Source organism: Perissodus microlepis, chromosome 5, assembly GCF_051167445.1.
Source record: "Perissodus microlepis isolate ML-2025 ecotype Zambia chromosome 5, ASM5116744v1, whole genome shotgun sequence".
NCBI lineage: Eukaryota > Metazoa > Chordata > Actinopteri > Cichliformes > Cichlidae > Perissodus > Perissodus microlepis.
In genome coordinates this window covers 32,026,130-32,049,217 of record NC_140465.1, presented here as the reverse complement: position 1 = coordinate 32,049,217, position 23,088 = coordinate 32,026,130, and the positions used below count along the sequence as shown (strand labels likewise).

Below are 23,088 nucleotides of genomic sequence, written 5' to 3'. Positions count from 1 at the left end.
TCTAGACTGTACACAATGAAGAGAGCGACTGACATTTAAAGAGTATTTGTAGTGGATAAAGGAAAGAATAGCACCGGACATAATAAAACAGTAAAACTGAAAAAACTTGTTAATAAAGTTCTATATTTCGGTTGACATACATTTTTAAACTCTTCTGTGACACTGAGTGTTGTTTTAGTAAAATGGTTTATAAAGATTATGGTATAATATAAAAAAGTGATGACACAACAAAATAAAGCAGGTAGGAGTATCTCTGTGAGGAAGACAACAGCTTCTGCCTCTCGTCTTTCTTTTTTTTTCTTTCTCTTCTTGATCTTTTGACCTTAGTCTCTCTGTTTCAATTTAATACCAGCAAAGTGGGTGTTAGAGATACATTTCCCACTCCTTTTGCTCCCTTTGTATGTAATGCAAGTACACAAGAGGATTAGAGTAATAATCACCCTAGTGGCTGTGCAGAAGGCTGCAAATTACTGCAGTTACCATTAGGGACTCCCGAGCCTGTCATGCTAACAGTAGATGAGACATTTAGAGCACCAGTTTCACAAGAGCAATGAGATAAGGCAGGAGCAACTTACAATCAATATCATCTGTCAGCCACCTTTATGTATATGACTCGTAACATCCAACATTATGCGCTTAACCACAGTGTTTGAAACAATTGATTTTGGCTGATCTAAGTGTGTGTGTGTGTGTGGTTGTGTGTGTGAGTGATTATTTGTATAAAGCAATGCGTAAAGCCAGGAGTGGGGGAGTGGGGGGAGGAGGGCAACAGTGTGTGTTTCAGTATGTTATGAGGCATCATAGTGTGAAATTGACTAGCGTGTTACTTTTTCATTAGAAATAAAATCAAGCAAAGTTACTTGAAAACTGTCTTTAGTTTCCCTAAATGAACTGAGTTTGTGCAAGGAAAGTGTTAATGCTGATACACCTGTCCATCCATTTGCTTAACTAGGATGTACCCCACCACTCAGTTTGGATACAGGAAGTATCTGAATTATCCCTAACTTCAGTTTGATACCTTTGAAGGATTTTCTTTTCTTTTTCCACTTTTAAAGGGAAGGCTAGTCAGCACTGTATTTTTGTATTTTTTTAATGTAAGATCCAAAGTTGCCATTTTGTGTTTGATTGTTTATTTTCTTTTTTTTTAAAATATTTATTTATTTAATTGTTTAAAATTCAGTACAAAAGCTGGAAACTATTGAGAGGTTAAGATCAAAATGGCTTACAGTTTTGTCCAGGAAACAAATAATTATATGATCCCGTAAAATATGAAAGACAAGTTCAAGGTCTAACAAAGACTAGATTTACAATCTCTGTCAAAAGAGATGAAAAATATCCCTAAATCCTTGTTGAGATCTTGAAGAGGATCAATGTAAGCAGGTCATTGGTTTTTATGACATGGCAGATTTTTCTTCCCCTTATACTTCATTCTCTGCCTCACTCTCTCCCTACCTCTCTCCTAGGGCATTTATGTGGATGAGAGAGGAATGAATCACAGTAGAAGTAGTGAAGAAATAACTTTTCATGTGAAAACACCTCAGCTTTTATGGCTTTACTAAATGATCCATAATGCGGGCAGGGAGCACTCAGTCCTGCAGATTAAGGTGGGTAGGAGTGGAAAAGAGGCTCAGTGCTGCAGCCGTTAGACCACTCCGCCGAAGCTCGCACCAGTACAGCACCAGCTGAGATAGGCACAAATCTCTTTTATGAGGCCCCTTCTTAAATAGCTGTCAGTCTGGTGTCTCACACGTGGCTCACTTCGCCAACTTCCCTCACAGTAATTGAACCATCTCTCCCAGAGTGCTGAAATGGTGTGGGAAGCAATTCCGACAGGCTGTGTTGATACCATTAAACCAAACTAATGCATAAATCTAACAATATAGCTATCGTCACCCACCCTCCACTGTATTCTCTGTGCCACAATCCTCGTCGATAGTAACACACGGTCGGGGGTTAGTTTTCCTCTGAATATTATTTACATTATATATGATGAATAATTTTCACCGCTAAAGTAATATTTACAATACAGATTGAATCTTTTTTTTTTTCATCAGAAGCCTTTCAAGGCCTTTTAAATAGAGAGGATGCATTCCTAAAATACTAGTTACAGTAAATATTGTAACAGTTAACTTAATAGACTTAGCTATTAATCCCTACTACCCTGTGGGGCATTAAGTACTTTAAAAAAGACAACAATAGAATTAGAGATTTATTAACTTTTGAATAAAGATGGGAAATAATTTGTAATAAATGGCTGCCATCCAACTCTAATTGCTTACCCATTCTGCTAGAGGCTTAAATGAATAACAAAGCTATATCCTCATTAGCTGCTCAGCAGTGAAATGTTGTAGCCCTGTCTAGTTCTCCATGGTCAGGCAAGTCATAGTGCAAATCATAGTTAAACATTGTTGAATGTGGACATTATTAAAACAGCAACTTTACAATTTGCTAAGCCATAACCAAATTAGTCCTTACAGTTCAGTTCAGCTGAATCAAATTCAGGTTACTTCAGTTATTTTAGCTTATTTTTTAGTTGAATTCTGGTTTATTTATATAGTAGCAAATCACAAAAATAGTGATCTCATCTACAGTACTCAGGAGAAAACCCCAACAATCAAGAGACTCCCTGCAAGCAAGCATTTTTCAGTGGTCGGAATTTTTCCATAGGAAGAAACCTACTGGGGTTGAGGGAAAAGAGACAAGAAATGAAAAGGACAGAACCCTCGAGACAAGAGAAAGTGAGGGTGTCTCTCCCGAATCCAGACTGGGACCTAGTTCCACAGAAGAGAGGCCTGATAACTGAACCCTCTGGCTCCAATTCTACTTTTAGAACCTCTAGGAACCACAAGTACACCAATCAGACAGAACGTTATGACCACAAGTGAACAAGACTAATTATCTCTTCATCATGGTACTGTTAGTGGGTGGGATATATTAGGGAGCAAGTGGACATTTTGTCCTCAAAGTTGATGTGGTACAAGCAGGAAAAATAGGCAAGCAATGTGATGGATAGACAACTGGGTCAGAGAATCTTCAAAAATGCAGGTCTTGTGAGGGGACTGCAGGGTCAGTATGTATCAAAAAGTAGTTCAGTGGATCGAACAGTGGTTCCATGGGGCTGCATGTCCGCAGACCAGTTAGGGTGGACATGATGATCCCTGTCTGCTGCTGAAAACACCAACAATGGTCACGTGAGCATCAGAACTGGACCATAAGATGGTAAATGGACAGGTTGTTATATATCACTTTTCTACTCTACTATTCACACCAGCAGTTTCTTCTATGGTGGAAGAAGGTAGCCTAGTCTAATGAATAATTTTTGTTTATTTACATTACATGCATATCTGGGTCTGTCTGTGTAGCTTATCTGTACAACACCTGGCATCAACATACATTATTGGAAGAAGGCAGGCCAGCAGAGGCACTGTGATACTTTGGGCAATGTTATGCTAGGAAGCCTGGAGTCCTGCCATCCGTGTGGATTTTACTTCGATATGTACTATCTACCTAAGCTTTACAGAACATGTACACCCTCTCATGGAAACAGTATTCCTTGATGGCTGTGGTCTCTTTCAGCACGATAATGCACTTTGCCACAAAGGAAAAGTGGTTCAGGTTGAGGAATGGTTTGAGGATAACAACAATGAGTTTGAGGTGTTGCCAGTGAGGCTTCACCTGGCAACCTATAGGATTAAAGGATCTGTTGCTAACATCTTGGTACATACCACATACCACAGCACGGGTCAGGGGTCTAGTAGAGTCCATGTCTTGATGGGTCAGGTCTGTTTTGAAAGCAAAAGGGGAACCAATACAATATTAGGCTGCTGGTCATAATTTTATTGCTGACTGGTGTAATCCTGCAGCCTGAGAGAGAAGTGCTCTATTAGCTTAATATGGTACTATGATGTCTTTAAGACATGATGTGGCCTGATTTTTAGGATGGATTTCAAAACATATGATCTCTCTTTCTTGTCCCCGTTAGTAGCCTCATTGCAGCCTTTTAGATTAAATGGTGGCTTTTTCAGGAACTTTTAGAACAACCTGACAATAATGAATTTCAATCATCCAGGTTAGAAGTAATGAATGTGTGAAGTGGTTTTTCAGCATCACTCGGAGGCAGGGGAGAAAAAAAGTAGCCCTACATATTTATTTAGTGTAGGCACTGAAATCTTGATCAACTCTGTTAGTGCTGTTTTATTTATAATAACACCAGACAGTGATGAGGGTGAAATGGGTAAAAGCCAAATTTTCTATACCATGGTATAAGAATATAGCATAATTTAACAGTGCTAGTTAAATGTTTTGTATTTAAATGCTAAGATGCTATTTAAACTGGGAAAATACTTCATTTCATTCAACCAGTTGGAATCACCATTAGTAACATTGTATAGAGATATTAAAAATTTGAGGTAGATTTTTTTGAACACAGCAAAAACAAAAACAATTTTTTGCAAAAAATATATGGACCTGTATATTTTGGCAGTTTATTTAATAATGTCTTTATTGGCAGAAGAAGGCGTTAGACATTGAATATTGTGACCTTTCTCCATTAGACATACTATACTTCTCCCGTTATTGTTATGTGCATTACATTTCATTATTTTTATTGACTCCATACAAGTATATCAACATTCAGATCTGCTTAAGTGTCACCAATGACGACAACATACTGTAGGTAATGACATCCCGCTGAAAACACTGAAGCAAGTCAGAACTTTAACAAGAACTCAAGTGCCAAACCTGCTGCTTCACTTCTCTTTTTAATATAAACACAGTAAAGAAGCATTTGCATTTATATAGTTCTTCCAAACCATCTGATGTTGCTGCCAGGCAGTATCCAGAAACAGCTGAGCATCAAACTGATTGTTACCTGGGGAATATTAAGATAAGGGAATAATCCTATGGACAAAAAAATGGTTTTGTTGGAGTTTCAGCAGTGGAGCCAACCAGGTAGGAAAAATTAACAAACCCCTGCCTGTTGCCAGTAATGAAAATGCCTAGCCTCTGTGAAGTCTTATGTTTTAATGTGATAAGAATGGTATCTCACTCATCCCCCAACTGGAACAGAGCATATCTTGATCTTCTGAGACTGGTGCTTATTTTGCATATATGGGACAGGTAATAACTGGATGATACAACTCAGAATACGAATTTAAAAATTCATTCAAACCTAGCTGATATGCAGTACACTGAATTCACTGGAAGCTGCAATATATCAGGATTTCACTAATATCCTCACAAGGATGTTGACAGTACCAGAATTCATGATTCTGTGGCATTGCACATATTTGAATGTCCTTGTTTATTCCTGTCTTACACCAGTTGTTTCTTAAAATATTTCATAGTGGCTACGCAATAGCTTTGTTTCACTACATTTGCAGAGGAGAGGGTGATGCCTCATATGATAGCTGTAGTTTTGCATGCAAGCTGGCAGGAGTACCATAGGTGACAGTGATAGAATAGTGATCCGAGCCATCTGATTTAATGGCTGGGTGGCTTTAATGGTAATCTGGCCTCTCCCTCCTGCTTCTCCCCTTAGGAGTTCTATTGGATGACAGGAAACAAACAGTGCTCTGACACTTCCCGCTCATTAGCATCATTAGCATACGGTCATTATGTAGCTGGACAGTAGCATGACAGGGCTCTGAGAAAGGCTACAGTGGTGACCTTTAGTGGACAACACCAGCTGTCAGTAATTACCTAAAGCATTCTCCAGAGGGATGGAGACAAAGACTGACTCCTTGTCCATGAGGACCTGTGGTGCCTAGGAATCTCTTTTTATCTTCCATTTGCCTGGAAGTGAATATATTTTTAGACAGAGAAAAAAAATGTACTCCCATCCTAGAGACAAGTATGCAGCTGTTTCCTAACCTAAAAATTAGGATGCCTAAAGTTGTGTAGGCTTTAGGTGGATTTTAAACTAAAATGTGCTACTAAATGTGGAGCTACGTCTGCGTTTGTGCTGCCAGAGGCTTGTTTGTGCACACTGTTGACAAGTATACTACACCCAGTGGAAAATAATGACTTAAACACCATTGCTCCACAAATTCCAAATTTAACATTTCATGTGGAAATGACTTTATTCTTTGTATTCTCTGTCTAAGTGCCTCATAATCATATGTAATTGTTTGTTGTAGATTACTTTAGCTTCTAACAGGCTTTGATGATACAATGTTGATTCTACAGCTTCATGTTCCCTTTCATCTGTGTGTGCAACCTCTGTATGAATAACAACTTTGAGCCTTGGTGTTGTGAAAAGATAATTTGAAACATCAAAAAATTTGTTTGGAAAATTATGGGCATGGAGGTGAAACAGCTAGTGGGTGCTGTAATATCTGAATGCATTAACTCCCCTCTTCCAAAAATAATCGCAGACAAGTATGCATGAACACAGACACAGGTGTTTGCAGGTACTCACACACACATGCTTTTAAGTCTCCCACACTGATGAATTGCTGTGCTCACAACCTTAACTACATTAACGGCGGTGCAGTCTGGTGCACTGTCGAATCACAGCAAGAAAGTTCTGGGCTCAAATCCAGCTGGGGCCTTTCGTTGTGGAATTTGCATGTTCCCCTGTGCCTCCGTGGGCTTCCCTCCACATTCCCTGGCTTCTCAGCACAATCCAATGACGTACACGCTCTAAACTGGCTGTAGGTATGAATGTTTCGTTTTTTTGTCTGAGTTAGCCCTTCAAACACTCTATGGCACCTTGCACCCCCAGCACCCTGTTACACCAAATTGGATAGAAGCTCAGGCATTAACAGTTGGGAACACAGTTAAGGTTTCCCATCCATTTTCTTAACTGCTTCAGCATCAGCCACACAGACTGGTTGATAACATCTGGTTGCTAGAGAAAAGTGTGTATTCCCCATCTGGTTGGTGAGTGGTTGCTGGCAGTCACAAAAAGGCTACTTCATTAAAAGCCTGCTTGTGATTGCTTTGATTGCTAGCAAATTCAAATGGTTTTCCATAGTTTTCACAAAAGATAACTGGCATGTCTACAAACACTCACTACCTACTTACTAAGTGGTACTCAAACTTGAAAAAGTGCAGTGTAAACCAGCCTCAGATGTCTATAGGCTTTTGTGACTAGGACCCAAGTGGTTAAGAAAATGGTAGGATAACCTTAAATATGTTCCTAACTTTTTCATAACAAGGTCCTTAAAAAATCAAACAAGCTACTATACCCCCAGTGTTACTGGAATTAGAAATAACTCCAGTGTAGAGGTAGTAATTCAGTAGTTAGTTCTAAAAATGTAACAAAACATGGAGCGCAACTTAGGCTTTATTACATCCACGAAATAGTGGCAATAAAATACAATGTTGACTCATCAAAGTGGAATTTTTCCTCACATTTCCTCTCAACATATTACCCAGGCATCAACATAGAAAAAAAAGTCATATTGTGAGAAATGAAGAAGCTGAAACAAGATTGCAAGACTGCAAAAACCAGATACTATGCGTGTGAAGAGCTACAATGAAATTGCTCCACTGCTCTTTCTGTGCGACACATCGTGTAATGTCATTAAAGTGCAATTTAGACATTAAATTGCAGTTGCCTCCTCCCACTTTGGGTCAGTCACAGCCCCCAGTATTATTTCAATCAATGTATTGACCCTGTGCACGAGAAAATGCTAACTTCCTGGTTTGAGACCGGATGTGGGGTTGTACATTTCCGGTAGCTTTACTTTGCGGTCAATCGCTACTGCGAAGATATACTCCAAAATCATGTCCAAACATCGAAAACGGAAAGATCGCGTTAAGTTACAAAGAGCAGAAGGTGGGAACACTCACCACTGTTGTGTCATAAAAAATCTAATGATCAATTTTGACGTTTAAAGAGTTTAGATCGATCAGTTGTTTACATCACTCAACACAAGCAGAACTGCATTACTGCATGCAGAACACACATCATCCACATTCAGAAGCACATCTCTGTATAGTGACTGGTCTTATGATTTAAACAGGCAAATGTTCAGCATTCAAACTACAGGTGAAGAATAGTAAAACCGGATGTTTCCCCGTTATGTCGATATCAGCTAGTCAAGTACACACCTACACAGCATGTTAACAAACCGTGAAAAAAAGCCACACAAAAAATGAATGATTGCTGGTAATGGTTTCTATACATTAGTATTTACGAAGGGTATGTTGTGACTTACCTTCAAAATTACAGCGGTCCCTCGCTATAACGCGGTTCACCTTTCACCTCGCTGTTTCGCGGATTTTTTAGTGCAAGTTTGCATGCTTTTTTTTACATCACATTGTGTCCTGCTCCTGATCGCTGCAGACGATCTCCTCCATGCCGTCTCTCCTGTACAGTACAGAATCGCTGCATCGATCGCTAGCAGTGTGACTCTGAAGTGCAGTACTGTATGTCCATGATGTCCACGAAACATTTTGCACCGTCAAAAAATAAAATTGGCTACTTGATTTCACCTATCGCTGGTTATTTTTAGAACATAACACGAGGGACAGCTGAGAAATATAACATTTGAATCCCTTTTCTCGGCGCGGGGAAAAAATATCGACAAGTCAATGAACATCATTTACAGATATATTGGGTAAATGCCCAAGACATCTATAGAAATGTAAATCGCCGCTTGATTCATTCATTTGCTTAACTTGTTTTGGACCGTAAACAGGGCGCGAATAGGACACCGGAAACAAAGCTCCCCACAGGAGTTTCCGCACCGGAAGTAGCATATGCTAACGTGCACATAGTCAATCAAGGCTTTATTCGCCACGTGCAAGTTGCCCTGCAGGTTGCCCCCCCCGCCCGCCGACCTTACACACACAGCACAGACATCACATGGGGATACAGGTCGGAGATCGGTAGCGTTACAGAAAAAACACTGAAATGTACACTACAATGGGAAAGTACAAGAGGAAAAAAAGAGACCTCTACTCATGCTGGGCTCCTGGGAAAAAAAATCATTAAACCCCCAGATTAAAACCAAACAAACAGCTCTGATTACAATATCATCAATATTGTTGTTGTGGTTGCAGTTGTATGTCCTAAGCTCCACATGACTATTTCATCAATTAGCATGTATATTGGTAGCTCAAATGCAAATAGAAAAAAGCCCTTGAAGGTGTGTAGTTTTCAGAAGAGTTTGCCAGCAGGCACACTCAGGGTAAACATTAATCAAAAGACACCCAAACACACATAAACTAAGCCTACTTACATTGTTATTTTTAATTTTAGAAAATATTTATGTGTTACATTTTGTGGTACTGTTGGCATGTTTGAGACCTGAAGACAAAGATGATTATAAGAATACTGACATACCTCTGAATGTATATTCCTAATGAGAAATAAAAAATATATTTATTATTCCTCATTCCTTAATGAATGTTTGGTGTTGTCTTTTGAGAGCATAGATTGCTGTCAGATTGCTTTGTCTGTCAGTCCTAAATTTTGTATTTTTTACTGTGGTTCTACAACATACTGGCCAAAATAATAACAAACCCCTTACATTAATTATCATTTAAGGCTGTTAATTTTGTCCTCACAAAGACAGAACAGGCAGCAGTTTCATAAAAAAAAACACTGACATCCTTGAGTCAGGCTCAAATTTGCATTTTAGGATTGTAATATAACCTTAAAAGTTTGATTTCTTTCCTTTAACTGCTTTTTATTTTCAAAAGGGACGTCTGTCATGAAGGTTACTGCATCTGATGCTGATGACCCAACATATGGCAGCAGTGCCAGAGTGGTGTACAGTGTACTGGATGGAGAAAAGTTTTTCACTGTTGATAAAAACAAAGGTAAGAGGACACATACAACACTCAATTAACCTTCATTTTTTTCCCTTTTTTTCTTTCTCCATTTTCTTTCATCAATATTTTAGGAAATCTGAAGAGACCATAATGTCCAAATCAATTATAATATGTCAAAACACACACATGTACATATATGTATATATATATATATATATATATATACACACACACACATACATAGAAGTGTGTGTGTGTGTGTATAGGATATAGATTTAAGTAAGGAGGATCTTACTGGTGTAGAGCCTATAGAAACAGTATGGCCTACCCCACAATCTTTCAGGACTGCAGGAAAAAGCCTGTTGGGAGGGATTTCCTCTCCAGGGAAAAGCACTAAGGTTTTAATGATTCCTTTTTGGTCTCCACCAATTTGATTTGGTCAGCCCAGGCACCTGGATGATAAATGGCTCTGCCTTGGTGGGACTAGTCAGGAGACTAGGTGGTTCATTCCAGCTTCTGCCTCATGACCCCTATTCCACCTACCTCTCTCCCTATCTTGTAGGCAAACAGGCTAACCTAATAGGTGCGAGTCGAGAAGGTCAAAATAAAGAGGAGACAAAACAGCTGTGAAATCTACCTCATTAATATCACTCTCACTCACCTTGACAACAAACTCAATAACAAGCCACTGTTTTTTTTCCTGTTGCTTTGGCAAAGCTGAAATTGCTTGAAGATGTTTTTTGATTATCCGAGTACTGTCCTTTTAGCTGTTTTAAAATGTTTAAACCATACTATTTAATCTCCCCTTTACAAGCACAGTGGATCATTATATTATAAAAAATAAATATCTAAATTTTCTCACCCATTAAGAATTCTATATCTTTCTATGCTATTAAATTTTACCAACAAGCATCAATAACAACAGTAAACTTGCGATGGTATACATCAGCCAAAACTGCAATATAAATCCCAATAAGTTATGAAAATGATGAAATAAGATTTTCTGCTAACTAAATTGTAACAATACTGAAAAAAAAAGTTTTTACTTAATTATGCATATGGTTCATAACTATCAATTAAACACAACATGAAGTGAAATGTAGAGTGCCATTGGGCACTGAGTATGCCTTTGTGCTTCTAGATGTCATTCAAGCTTATATCTGTACTCTCTCAAACGGGGCTTCTTTATTTTCAAGGCTCAAAATAAAAAGGAAATAAAAGCAACACAGGTGCTGTCTATGAATGCAACTGCCAAAAGTGAATAAGTAGAGTGCAATGGCACCTGTGGTAAAAATGTGAAAACAGCACTATGTGTGCATCATCAGTTTTTAAAGCCACAAAGTAGCAGAAGGAATGAAGAGGTGACAGGTATAAGTCATCTTTTTTTAGAATCCATGAAGTGGGGAGACTTGATTATATTATTTATTTATTTGTTTGTTTATTTATTATGTTAATGCAACGAATCACTGAAGCTCCATTTCACAGTTGGTGTGCACATTCCGGTCATCCAGTTACAGTGTTTAGTCTTGGGGGGGGGTGATACGCTCTGGAGTATGAAGTGCATAGAGTTTTTTTTACATCTTTGATAAATAAAGACCATGCAGATTCATCTGCATATATAGTTTCTATACCATGAAGTTGGAGCAGCACTGCTGTATACTTGTTAGAGATTGTGGCTTTACTTTCGACAGCCCTAATTTAGATGCATCCCCTCTGGCTTTGTTGGATAAAAGAGGAGCATGTCATCTGTCTCCAGCCCTAACTCTATTGCTGCATGTACTGTATTTTGGTTACTCATAGAACAGGGCCCAAGGCTAAATGTGACTGGAATCTGTGAGTTGTATACCCAACACAATGCAAACCTTTGGGAGTGAGACAGCACACCAAGACCGAGAAATATATCTATAGATTCTGATGCGAAAAATCCCAAGGGGTAACGTGGAATTATATTACTGCTGCAGAGTAAAGCAGAGAGCTACTGATATGGCTAATGCTGGGCCAATAAGGAGAGTGTCTCTTTTTAAACAGACCATGTGTTCGTTACATATATATATATATATATATATATATATATATATATATATATACATATTTATTCAACAGGGTCTTTCACACCGTATTATTAAATTCACACAGTCACTATTAGCTGTTGTCTAAAATAGCCATTTAATAAACACTGGTTAGGCTTTTTTTGTTATGAATTATAAACAAATATTTGTCACTTCTTTGTTGTTTTTCTTCTGGTGTAAGCCAGAATTTGCAATTTTAACTTATGTAATACTTCTGCTGTTACTGCTACAAAACATGGTTTCCCAAGCACTGGAAACTGTGCAGTTCAGGGAAGCTGTGTCATGCCTTCATTGTCCCTCTATATATTATTCATCTTAATACAGCTAAGCCATAAAATGGTGTATGTGAAGAATCACCAGTACAACATGGTCTCTCCCATCCATTCTGTTGGTAGAAGAGAAATGGAACGCATTGTACTTTTGCCTCCATAATGCAGTACTTATCACAAGTTGATCCTCAGACTGAGAGGAAATATAATTGGTTTAATGCACAAGAGCTAACCACTAATGCAACACTTCCAATGGTGTCGCTTGCTAACTACTCTTCCTCTTTCTGCCACTCTCCCTTAAACTCACTTCTATCTCTCAATCATTAGGAATCATCATGACAGCAGTGGCAGATTTGGATCGTGAGACACAGGATCGTTACGAGTTGGTCGTCAAGGCAACAGACATGGCAGGACAAATGGGTGGTCTCTCTGGCTCCACCACAGTGACCATAGTGATCACGGACGTTAATGACAACCCACCACGCTTTCCACAGAGTGAGTGTATCCTGTGCATTCTCCCACTTTAGAAAAAAAAAGATAATGAGACAGAGATAGAGAGAAGCTAATGACTGGTAATGTGGGTGAAGAAAATGAAAGCCAAGGCACAAATTACAACAACATACAAGAAAATTGTATACAACCTAAAAGCCACTAAAAATATGCAGTAGAACGGCCTGCATCCTGCCATACATTAAAAATAGCTCTATATACTGATAGACTGTACATTGTAATGTTATGGATGGGTTCTTTTTCAGCTGAATGTCTTTGATGCTCAATTTAAAATATATTTAAAAAGTAAAGTTTAATGTGGCTAAAAATATTTTCTCTCTCTTAAACACAAAAACACATTTAATTCAGTTGAGTAATAGTCTTCTTTAAAGCAAACCAAAATGTCCATATAGCATACATTGTTCTTTAAAATAAATGTACCAATGTGCAAAAAATTGGTATATTGTAACAGTCCTAACTGACATATGATTGCATGTCTGAGTAAAGTAGTGCATTCCCTTCTTGTCTTTTTTTTTTTTTTTTTAGCTCTTTCTTCATTCTGCTTCTTTGGAGTTAAACTAATGCTGTAACCCACAACAGTATTACTTTTGTAAAAGCTACAGGTGCAGCATCTGACAGTCTGTTTGATTGTATTTGATATGTCTCCACACACCTTTTTCTTATTCCTGTATAAATCTTTTTTTTCATCTCAGTAAATCATATTTACCCAGTCAGAGGGATAAACCCTGTAGGATTAAAGTTCCTCGACTCTACAATATAGTGAAGAAATAGAATCTGAATGCAGCTTCATAAATAAGGAGGATGAGATATGATGTGTATATGAGATATGTGACACATATATTTTGGCGAATAACTTTTTCGTTTATTTTTTTGTTTATTTTATTCTTGCAGTATTTTACAATAATCTGTGATAGATCTCATTCATTTTGGTCTAGTCTTTAGAGTTACAGCTGACAATGTGAGTATGGCGACAAGTTTTTATTCTTAGTTAAAGATGGTTTAAATTGCAGATTACATGATATTGGTCAAATGATATGATGTAACACTAGGGTGAATTCTAATAGGTAGAGGGCTAGGGCTAGTGGAACTGTTAATATAGCGCTATGCTTTCATAGGAAATGTGAGAATAATAATGTTAATGTATGTGAATGCTCACTAATAAGTGCATGAAGTCTACCTTTTTCAGTCCTTTCCTTTATAACTCATAACTCATTGGCACTCTAACCCCTGTTAGCCATTTCTTCCCTTCTTTAACAGTGCTTTACTTTATCTTTATTGATATCTCATCTACTTCCTCTTCCCACTTTTCTCTGTCTATTTCCTGTCCATCTCTTCAGCGATTTTCTTCTCTCAGCCCTTTTCTACCTATGGCTATCCATCTATCTTTCCCTATCTTTCCTCCACTAGTGTTTTTCTCTTTTCTGTGTTACTTTTGGATCTCATCTTTCTTTTGTGTTGTTTTGTACACCAAAAATCTGGATCTTGGTTTAACTGCCTCTATATTTTCTACCCTTGGGCCACATACTTTATTTACCAGAAATGTACCAGTTTTCCGTGTCAGAGGGGGCTGCTGTCGGGACACCAGTTGGACGCGTCATTGCCACAGATGCAGACATGGGAGAGAACACAGACATGAGCTATCTGATCACAGATGGAGGGGAGCTCTTCAAAGTCACTACAGATATGGAGACACAGGAAGCTGTTGTCTCCATCAAGAAGGTAGATTTAAATGTTAAGAATACATTTCTTGTGATACAATTGTTCATACAAACAAACTTTTAAATACAGTCCTATTAAAAAATTAAAGAAAATGCTTTTATGTCAAGGAAAAAGTGAGTATATTTCCCACATTTGCTACATTTATTTTTTCCTTTGAAATAAATAATAAAAGTGTTTCTCATGAATGAAAAAATCCTTTTGTAACATGTGCATAATGGTAAAATCAACAAGAAGACATCCGGCTAGCAACAATACTTTGGTTCGCTGGAATCTCAATAACATGATAACGTAATATGTTAATATGAAGTGACAATAACTTAACAGTTAGCCTGTGCTATGGGTATATTACTGCTCTGGAATTCACTAAGCCTTTTCAAAGATATATTCTCAAACAGCACTGGATCTGTGAACATCAACAGTCTGTGCAAACCTGTACTTTTGTAATCTTTCTTTGTCTTTCTGCTTTTTATGCTAGCCGCTGGACTTTGAGAACAAACGGACACACAATGTTGTTGTGGAGGCGGTTAATAAGCATGTGGACCCTCGTTTTGTGGACCTGGGCTCTTTCCGTGACCAGACCATTGTCCTGGTGAGCGTGTCGGACACAGATGAGCCACCCATCTTTTACCCAGCCGATGGCACTATCATGGAAGTCCAGGAGGACGCCAAAGTAGGAGCCCTAGTTGGAATTGTTACTGCAAGGGATCCAGATGTGAAGAATAAACCTGTCAGGTATGGCAAGATCAATAAAGGTAGTGCTATATTATCGTAGACCTAAAACACACTTAATCACAGCATTCTGCATCAACCGTTTTTACCACTGAAGACACTTTTGAAGTTGAAAAATTTATTCAAAGAAAAAATGACTTTTAAAAAACTGTAGTTCACTAGGTGATACACATGTAGCTGGTGGGCTTAAAGACAATTTCCTTAACAATTTCTCTTGAAGATGAAAATCCAAACGGCATTGTTACGTTAACAATTGATGACAGTGTACAGAACATTTTTCTCTCAGATCAACATGTGTGATAAAACAATATAATCTAGTAATCTTGTGTTTGAAGGTCTTTGGTTTATATATCCTCAGAGGAGCAATTGCAATGTGAGAAGGGAATGTAGATAAGGTCTAAGATAGTCTCACTGGCAGAGTATATGGCGACACACACAGGGCCTGTGCAAATTACCTTGATTAAAAATGCATGAGGCTCAGAGTTCTAGGTGTAATAAAGTAAAACACAATGGCAGCGCTGTCATTCACCAATGTCTTGGCAGCCGGCAGTCAGAATTATATGTGTGTCTATGAACATATAAAAGTAGGTTTTGTGTTTATGCATGTGTCTTCACTAAGCGAGTAAGTTATTGAGACAAAGGGAGATGGGAGATGTTAGCGAGGAATTACCTACTGAATAGAGTTACCAAGCTCATGTCCTCTGATAGCATATCCTCTATCAACTATGTATAATTATACACAGGAAATGATCAAATGCACGCTCTGTGGAACTGATTGGCAAGAAAGGTTTTGTAGAACAGACATTTATTTTGACTTGGTGAAAACAAGTGGCAGCTGGCAGTGGACAGTAGCTATGTTCATGTGCTTATGTATAATTTAAAAGGAAATTATAGTACTTTATGCTTTCACTGCATATATGCATACATATATTCTACAACATATATCTGTATACAAACCATATCCATAAAATTCACACTGTAGTTTTGTGTGAAACTACTTAGAAGTGTGAAAAGCACCTAAATTTTGTGACACAGTGACAAATTACAACATTAAGTAATAACGGCCAATACTATTCAAAACTGTGTGGGAAGCAGGAGTGATTGGATTGTTGTAAATTGCAGTTGCATTGTGTTCCAAGCAAAGGAGGTTTGATTGTCATGGTGGGAGAGACTGCACTGGGAGACTCTCCGTTGTAAATCTAATGCTTAAGTTACACTAAGATTTAACAGAGCTATGCACATGATGACACCTATATATACAGAACCTATATTGTAGGTATTATGTTTCTTTGTGCAATAGTATATCATGTTAGCACAGTATTTTAAAAACGTAGCTTTTTAAACAGTAAAAATATGTTAATGCTCTAATACTGAATGATCACAATTAGTTTTTAGTGACATTACATGGCATGAGTGAAATATAAACAGAACATTCTAATATTTATCATTGTTTGTTTTGTTTTGTTTTTTTGAAAACATGTAAAATCAAAACCTGCTTATATTAATTTCTATGCTTTCTGTAACATGTAACCATGTTACTAGGTATTGCTGGCTGGTTTCCTTGACAAATAGGCTATCAGGAGGTGGTTTATGTAGACTTGAGTAAGAATGGTGTGTGTGTGTAGAAAAGAACTAAGAATAACAAAATGTTAAGTGTTTACTTCTTCCCACTCCCTTTCAACATGTAAATTAATCAGAACGTTTTTTTTTTTTGTATGTAATTTGTATAGTATTTTTTTTTCTTTCTTATTTTCTTTTCTAAATGTACTTGTATATTGTTCACATGTTGAAATAAATTACCAATCAATCAATCAAATATTTCAGCAGATTTTTGTTGACTCACCAGTCTTTTGAGAGCGGCGCATACCCCAAAGAAGGAAAGATGAATTTGTGTTTTTTTTCTAGAGTGCACAATGAAAATTTAATGCATTTTTTTTTCTCTGCATAAGAAAAGAACGAGTCAATATATAAGGAAATATAGTGAAGGGGCATAGCTCTATTAGGGTCACAGAGCTTGTGGCAAGTCTCGTGTAAATGCTTTCAAAAAATGTTTCAACGCTTGTCATAACCATGTATAACTACTGCAAAATGTTATCTACAGATGTCTTTTTTTAGCCTTTAAGACAATCTTAAAGACACAACATAATTAAGTTACTTAAAAAAATGAAATGAATAAATAAATCATTCATTGTAATTATTCATCCATTTTTGTATTGACTTTAACATTTACATCCTAATTTTATTGTTTGTTGTAATAGGTTCTCCATCGATCGGACTACAGACCAGGAGATGATCTTTCATATTGATCCTGACTCTGGTGCCATCACGCTGGGAAAGATTTTGGACAGAGAGACTGCAGGCTGGCACAATATCACTGTGAAGGCTGTAGAAGCAGGTACATTGCTAGCCCTTTCAAACTCTGAGTTTAACACTCTGTACAACCTAATACTAGTGTAATATTTTTTATCATCAAATATTCTAATTTGCCAACCTTTCTGACAGTTTATGAGAACACTCTATAGTTTCAATCAGCAACAAAATGAGTTATTTTACTGGTTTATTTTGACTTGTTTATCCTAATGTGTGACATTAGAAAACCTAATGTTTGAATATTTCAAAGTTACTTGTGAAAGCAGCTGTGTGCTTTCTAATGAAGCAAAAAAATAGTTTTAGAAAAGTATCAGCTAATGGTGAAGTCAGATTACAAACGAGTTACCAAAAAACAAAGAAAGAAAAAGTTGTGTCCTTAAACTGGATTGTACTGTTTAAAGATTAAAGATGTAATTTGCCTGACATTTCAACTAAAATTAACTAAATGTACATGTGTTTGAGCAATTTACAGCCGAATTTTTAAAACAAAAAAGCAAAATGATTGGCTAGCTTTGTTTACACCCAGTGCCTGCCAATGATTGTACAAGTTAAATTGGCTTTCTAGCATTTGCTGACTCCCAGCAGGGGTTATAAGGGGTGACAGACAACCTCAAACCAATGTGATCATTAGTCACCAAAGATTTTGGCACATTTTCAGCTGCTGTCTGTTGTGGCTTTTAGCTTTGAAAAAAAGTGTATGGCAAGAGTACACTCAAACAGAAGTAAAATTGTGTTGACACCTTCATCCATATTGTACAAAAACTTGGGAAAAAAATCCAGTTTTGTTTGGCAGAAATGTCATACACACATACGTATACATACATATATATATATATATATATATATATATATATATATATATATATATATATATATATATATATATTTGTGTGTGTGTGTGTTACTGGCCATAATTTGTGTGACACATACTGCCACATCCATTACTACTTCTTTGGTATATGACTGAATGGCTTTTATGTCTTTTAATATGAGTATAACTCGTGGTTTAACCTAGAAACAGCAGTAATATGAGCAGAACTTTTATGGCATCTTTTTAAGATTTGGTTTATTTGTACACATTTTACAATTTGCGATAGATCTCATAAGCTTTAAAGACTTTCTCTTTGAGAGTAATACTATTTTCAATCATTTCTTTCTAGACTTTACTGTTTTGACACACTTTCTTCTACTTTTTTACATTTGAACACAGTGACAGAATATATCGTTTATTTTCTTTGACCATAACAAGAAAAACTGTTGGTCGCAGATCAAAGGCAGCTATGCACTACTCTCGTTTTTCTTCCAGGAGAAAAATATAGTCATCGCTTTCTTGCTTGTCGATGAGTTGATGAATACATTGCTGAAAATGAATGAAGAGCTTACATTTTTTTCATCTCATTGGGTTCTTTTGTCACAGCAAAGAAAATGAAGAATGTAATAACTTGAGGAAGCTGGGGAAGTTATTACTATACCATTAGGAGCAAACTTGAAAAAGGAGGAAGCCTGGTGTTCCTCACTTTTTCAATCTTTTACAGATGAAGTGATTTGAGGGTTGCAGTGAAAGCAGGGGAGATTGCATTCTGCATATAACTGGTATCCAGCACTACACATAGAAGCGGAAAAAAAACAATACCAAAAACAAAGCTGATTTTAAAATGTCTTCATATTTGTTCCTCAATCATATTCCCCTAGACCAGTGGTTCCCAATCTTTTTTTGCTAGGCCCCCCTTTGTTTTACAAGAAAAATGTTCGCGCCCCCCCCTTCTCGCACGCGCACACGCACGCACACATCCTCCAACCACACACACCCATATTTTGCTCCATTGCGGTTTCTTTCACACCTCAAACATTTAGTAAACAATTAAGCAAATACAAGTAATCTGCAATAAATTACAGGTAGTAATAAAATAAACTACTAACTCTTTTAGGCTACGTCCACACCTACATGGGTATTTTTGAAAACGCAGCTGTTTCGTCCACACGTAAACGGTGTTTCCTATCACTGAAAACTGAGATTTTCCATTTACGTGTGGACGAGGAATACAGAGTTCCTCACGCAACGTCAAAGGTATGTGCCTTTTTTCACGTCACGCTGTGTGCCACGTTTACATGACATGAAATGCAGAATGGCAGATAGAGACGAATGCATATATACTGTTACTGTTAATCTTACTATCCTCAGGTTTTACATGCTTACATATACACATGCAGTTACTGTCCCTCCATTTAGAAAGGCAGAGGCATCACGGTGTAATTATTTTACTGTAGTTGTTTTTTTTTTCCATGTGTAATAATATTCAACATTGCTATCAATGCATTTTTCAAAAAATGCCTCTCTGTGCAAAATGGGTTTAAAAACACAAACAACTGTGGGACACTGTTAGTCCGTGATTTGAAGAGCCCAGCGCTGCTCCCGACACAGGGAAAACCAATTCTGCAGGGGAGACCTACCTTGGCACTTGTGCAGGTGAAACCAAAGGGAAGATATGCTTCACCATAAGTTGGTTTGGAAACATATTCAGCTATGCTTCACCTCCTGCTTTGTGTTTCTGTGGGCACCCCATGCTAGCAGTGGCCAAGCGTTTTGTCCCCCCCCCCCCCCCCCCCCCTTTTCATACTGCGCCCCCCCTGCAATGCAAGGGCCCCACACTTTGGGAAGGTCTGCCCTAGACTGTGATTACCCCAATAATCAATACTGCCCAATCTGAATAGTAAGCAGTCTCTTCCACCACAAACATTAAGACAAAATTAGCCTTTCTGAGTCCTCCCAGAGCAATTTGGAGCCTTTTGTGGTCTGCCTCTTTGTGCTTGGCATTATCTCATAAACACGTTTTAATGTTAATTGAACATTTAAAGCAACCGTACACCTTTCAATATCAGACATAAACACATGCCTGCACTTGAAAGATAAAGCCTCTCTCATTGCCATTGGTGGAAACATCCACACAGACAGAGTCAGTGGTCAATGCCATCAAAATTCCCATCCACTATGTTTCTTTATCACCCGTTCATGGAGTCCTGAGAGCTGTACACATACAGAAAGCAGACAGAAAGAGATAGAATAAGTAGACACAGAAAGGCCACAAGAGAGATGGAAATGGGGGGGGGGGGTGAGAGGCATATACTTGTGAAGCTATGAGCTAAAGTATTTTAAGAAGGGACTTCATTTTCTCCATAATGATTTTGTTCGCTTTTTTATTTAGGCCCTTCTGCTCATTAAAGCTAGACAGCCACAAGGTCAGTGTGTCTGAGGACATTGTTAAAACTGGAAATTTTGTGGCACAACCCTTAATTATCCCAGTTCATTACTGACCTTTGAACTGTTGTACTGCCCGTGTATCAGTATCGGACAAGTGACAACTGCTTCCTGACAATGCTTGGCGTAAATGCCCCAGGATTAACCTCTGTTGCAAAACTGAAAAATACCTAAATGTCAATTACTCCATATGTGCCTGAGTAAAGATGTTTTAGTTTCAAATACAAACATGCACACATAGTATGTCTTTGAAATCACCCAATTAAAAGGTGCAACATCTCCTGCAGACACTATCACTGGAAAAAAAAGATACAGCCTCTCATCTATGCACTGCTTGTCTCCCCTCCAGAAAACGCAGAACCTCCCGAGTACAGGAACAACATTTAATGTACTGTCACTAGCCACAGTACTCGTACTTCCTGACAATCTTCTCCGCAGAAACGTATCAGGTTAAGTTAGAGTGACATATAATTTTCGAGAACTGATAGCAAGTATGATATCACCTTGCAAAACTGCTTTTTTCCCCAGACAGGTAGGTGGGAAAAAAGAACATCACCCTGAGGGCAAAAAGATACTGAAGTAACTGAAAGTCTTTATCTCTTGCACCGTTGCAGAGAAGAAACATTTTCTACAGCATAACTTTTCTCACTTGCTGTCTGGCAAACAAAACACACAATCTTTGATTTTTTTATGGTGTTAGAACATTATTCTCTGCAAATCCAAATGAATCACACGTTTGTTGGAAGATGCTGAAGAGAGATCAGTATCTCTTTTTAGTCAAAGTTAGAAAATGCGAAGGTAAGATGAATCTAAAGAGCAAAGTATGAAAGGATTGTCAACTTTCTATGTAAAGTGTTCACACTTTTCAGCACTGACAATAAATGTAATCACATTATTACACTGCAACAGTCTTCCATAAGGAAAATAACTGTAAATAGGATGCTTTAAATATTCACGAATAAGCATGTTCTGATGTTTTGGATTGTGCTAAGCTTGGTACAGCTCACCACCTCATGGAAGATGGACTTAGCTACTGTGATGTCATCCGCTGGTTTCTAATGTCCTGCTTTGAAACCTTGAGAAGAACTGTTGTGCCATTGTTATCATGGTTGCAAAAAAATGGACATGATGAGGAAGCAGGTCTGACTGTGAATTCAAAAACTCATTGGCTAGTGACTTGTGATTGACATGTCATTAGCCAATGAGCGTGGACTTTCATATAACAGGTAATCTTCTATTAAAAGATAGACGGGAGCCCATAAGCTCAACGGGAAAGTGTTTACAGATCAAGACAAAAAACTTTTTCCCACAGACTTTCCCTGTATTTTTTACCCTCTTCAGTTCTTTCGGGACAATAATGGAGAAGCATATAAAACCAGCACATCTTTGAGACTTCTTAAAATGTTCTTCTTGAAAAGATGTAAAAGGTTATTAAGCATCCCCGATAAAATGTAACAAGTTTTAAGTAATTGACAATGTTCAGGGCCCATTCAATTTTTTTGCTTAAAAGCGATTGTTCATAACTAGCAATTCTCAGTCACACAAAATCAAGATATACTGAAGAGATTTCTGATAGCCTGGGTTGTCAGTGTAAAATTGGAGCTATGCAACAAGAGAAAAGAAACAAACTGTAATACTGTAAATCTTTGCAGACAGTATGGACAGGCCTCCGGCTCAGAAATGAGACGAAAAGCACACGCTCCTGAGTACATTTGTATCCTTATTTATCTCTCCTGACAAAAGTGACATTTTAAACCAAACTGTCTCCTCCAGCATAGACAATAAACCATTTGGTCCCGAGCATTGTAACAGTCCTGACACACACCTACACACATGCAGCCATCCACACATGTGAGGAGACAAGCAAGCACTCACATACTGTATCTGTCTTCCCTGAAGTTATGTCAGTATAATTCAGCACCTTAGAGACAGTCTTTCTGTAAGATTCTCGACAGCTGGTATGTGCAGCACAGATGCAGAGCATGCCAATAATCTGTTGAGATCCTTTTTTATTCTTCTACACTAGCTGAAGACAGATTTAGAACAGCACCACTTGGTCCACATGAATGAACCTGTCTCACTGAATACGCTTTTTTGTTTTTTTTATTTTTTATTTATTTTTTTGTCCCCATGAAGAGAGTCTGTGGTGGTAGGCGCTTTCTCACATTATTTCATCTCTTTTCAGTTCTGGGAATTGAAATGTAAAATGTGTAACATCTGGTGATTGCTGGTTTTCATTCTGGCACAGCGGGGACAACAGAATAATGTGAAGATGAAATTAGAAGAGGAAAAAGAGATATCTAGGACTGGTGGAGCTCTTTTTGCATTCATGCTCTTGCTGCTCTGGCAAAAAGCAGTCAATTAAAACCCTGCATTGATGTGAGGATTATGCTATTAGTTGAGACCAGCATTCTCATTAGCTGCTGTGCAACTGTTAGAC

At 37.8% G+C, this 23,088-nt stretch overlaps 1 protein-coding gene across 2 annotated transcripts in view; it reads left to right on the top strand.

Moving 5' to 3' along the window:
- The window catches only part of cdh22 (cadherin 22), a 178,045-nt gene that overhangs the window by 128,806 nt on the left and 26,151 nt on the right, over positions 1 to 23,088 (top strand). For both annotated transcript variants that reach the window (XM_084929425.1, XM_084929423.1), the window contains 5 exons: positions 9,655 to 9,774; positions 12,392 to 12,559; positions 14,112 to 14,293; positions 14,769 to 15,025; positions 17,281 to 17,417. In XM_084929425.1, coding sequence (XP_084785551.1) covers positions 9,655 to 9,774; positions 12,392 to 12,559; positions 14,112 to 14,293; positions 14,769 to 15,025; positions 17,281 to 17,417 — 864 coding nt within the window. The remainder of the gene's footprint in view (positions 1 to 9,654; positions 9,775 to 12,391; positions 12,560 to 14,111; positions 14,294 to 14,768; positions 15,026 to 17,280; positions 17,418 to 23,088) is intronic.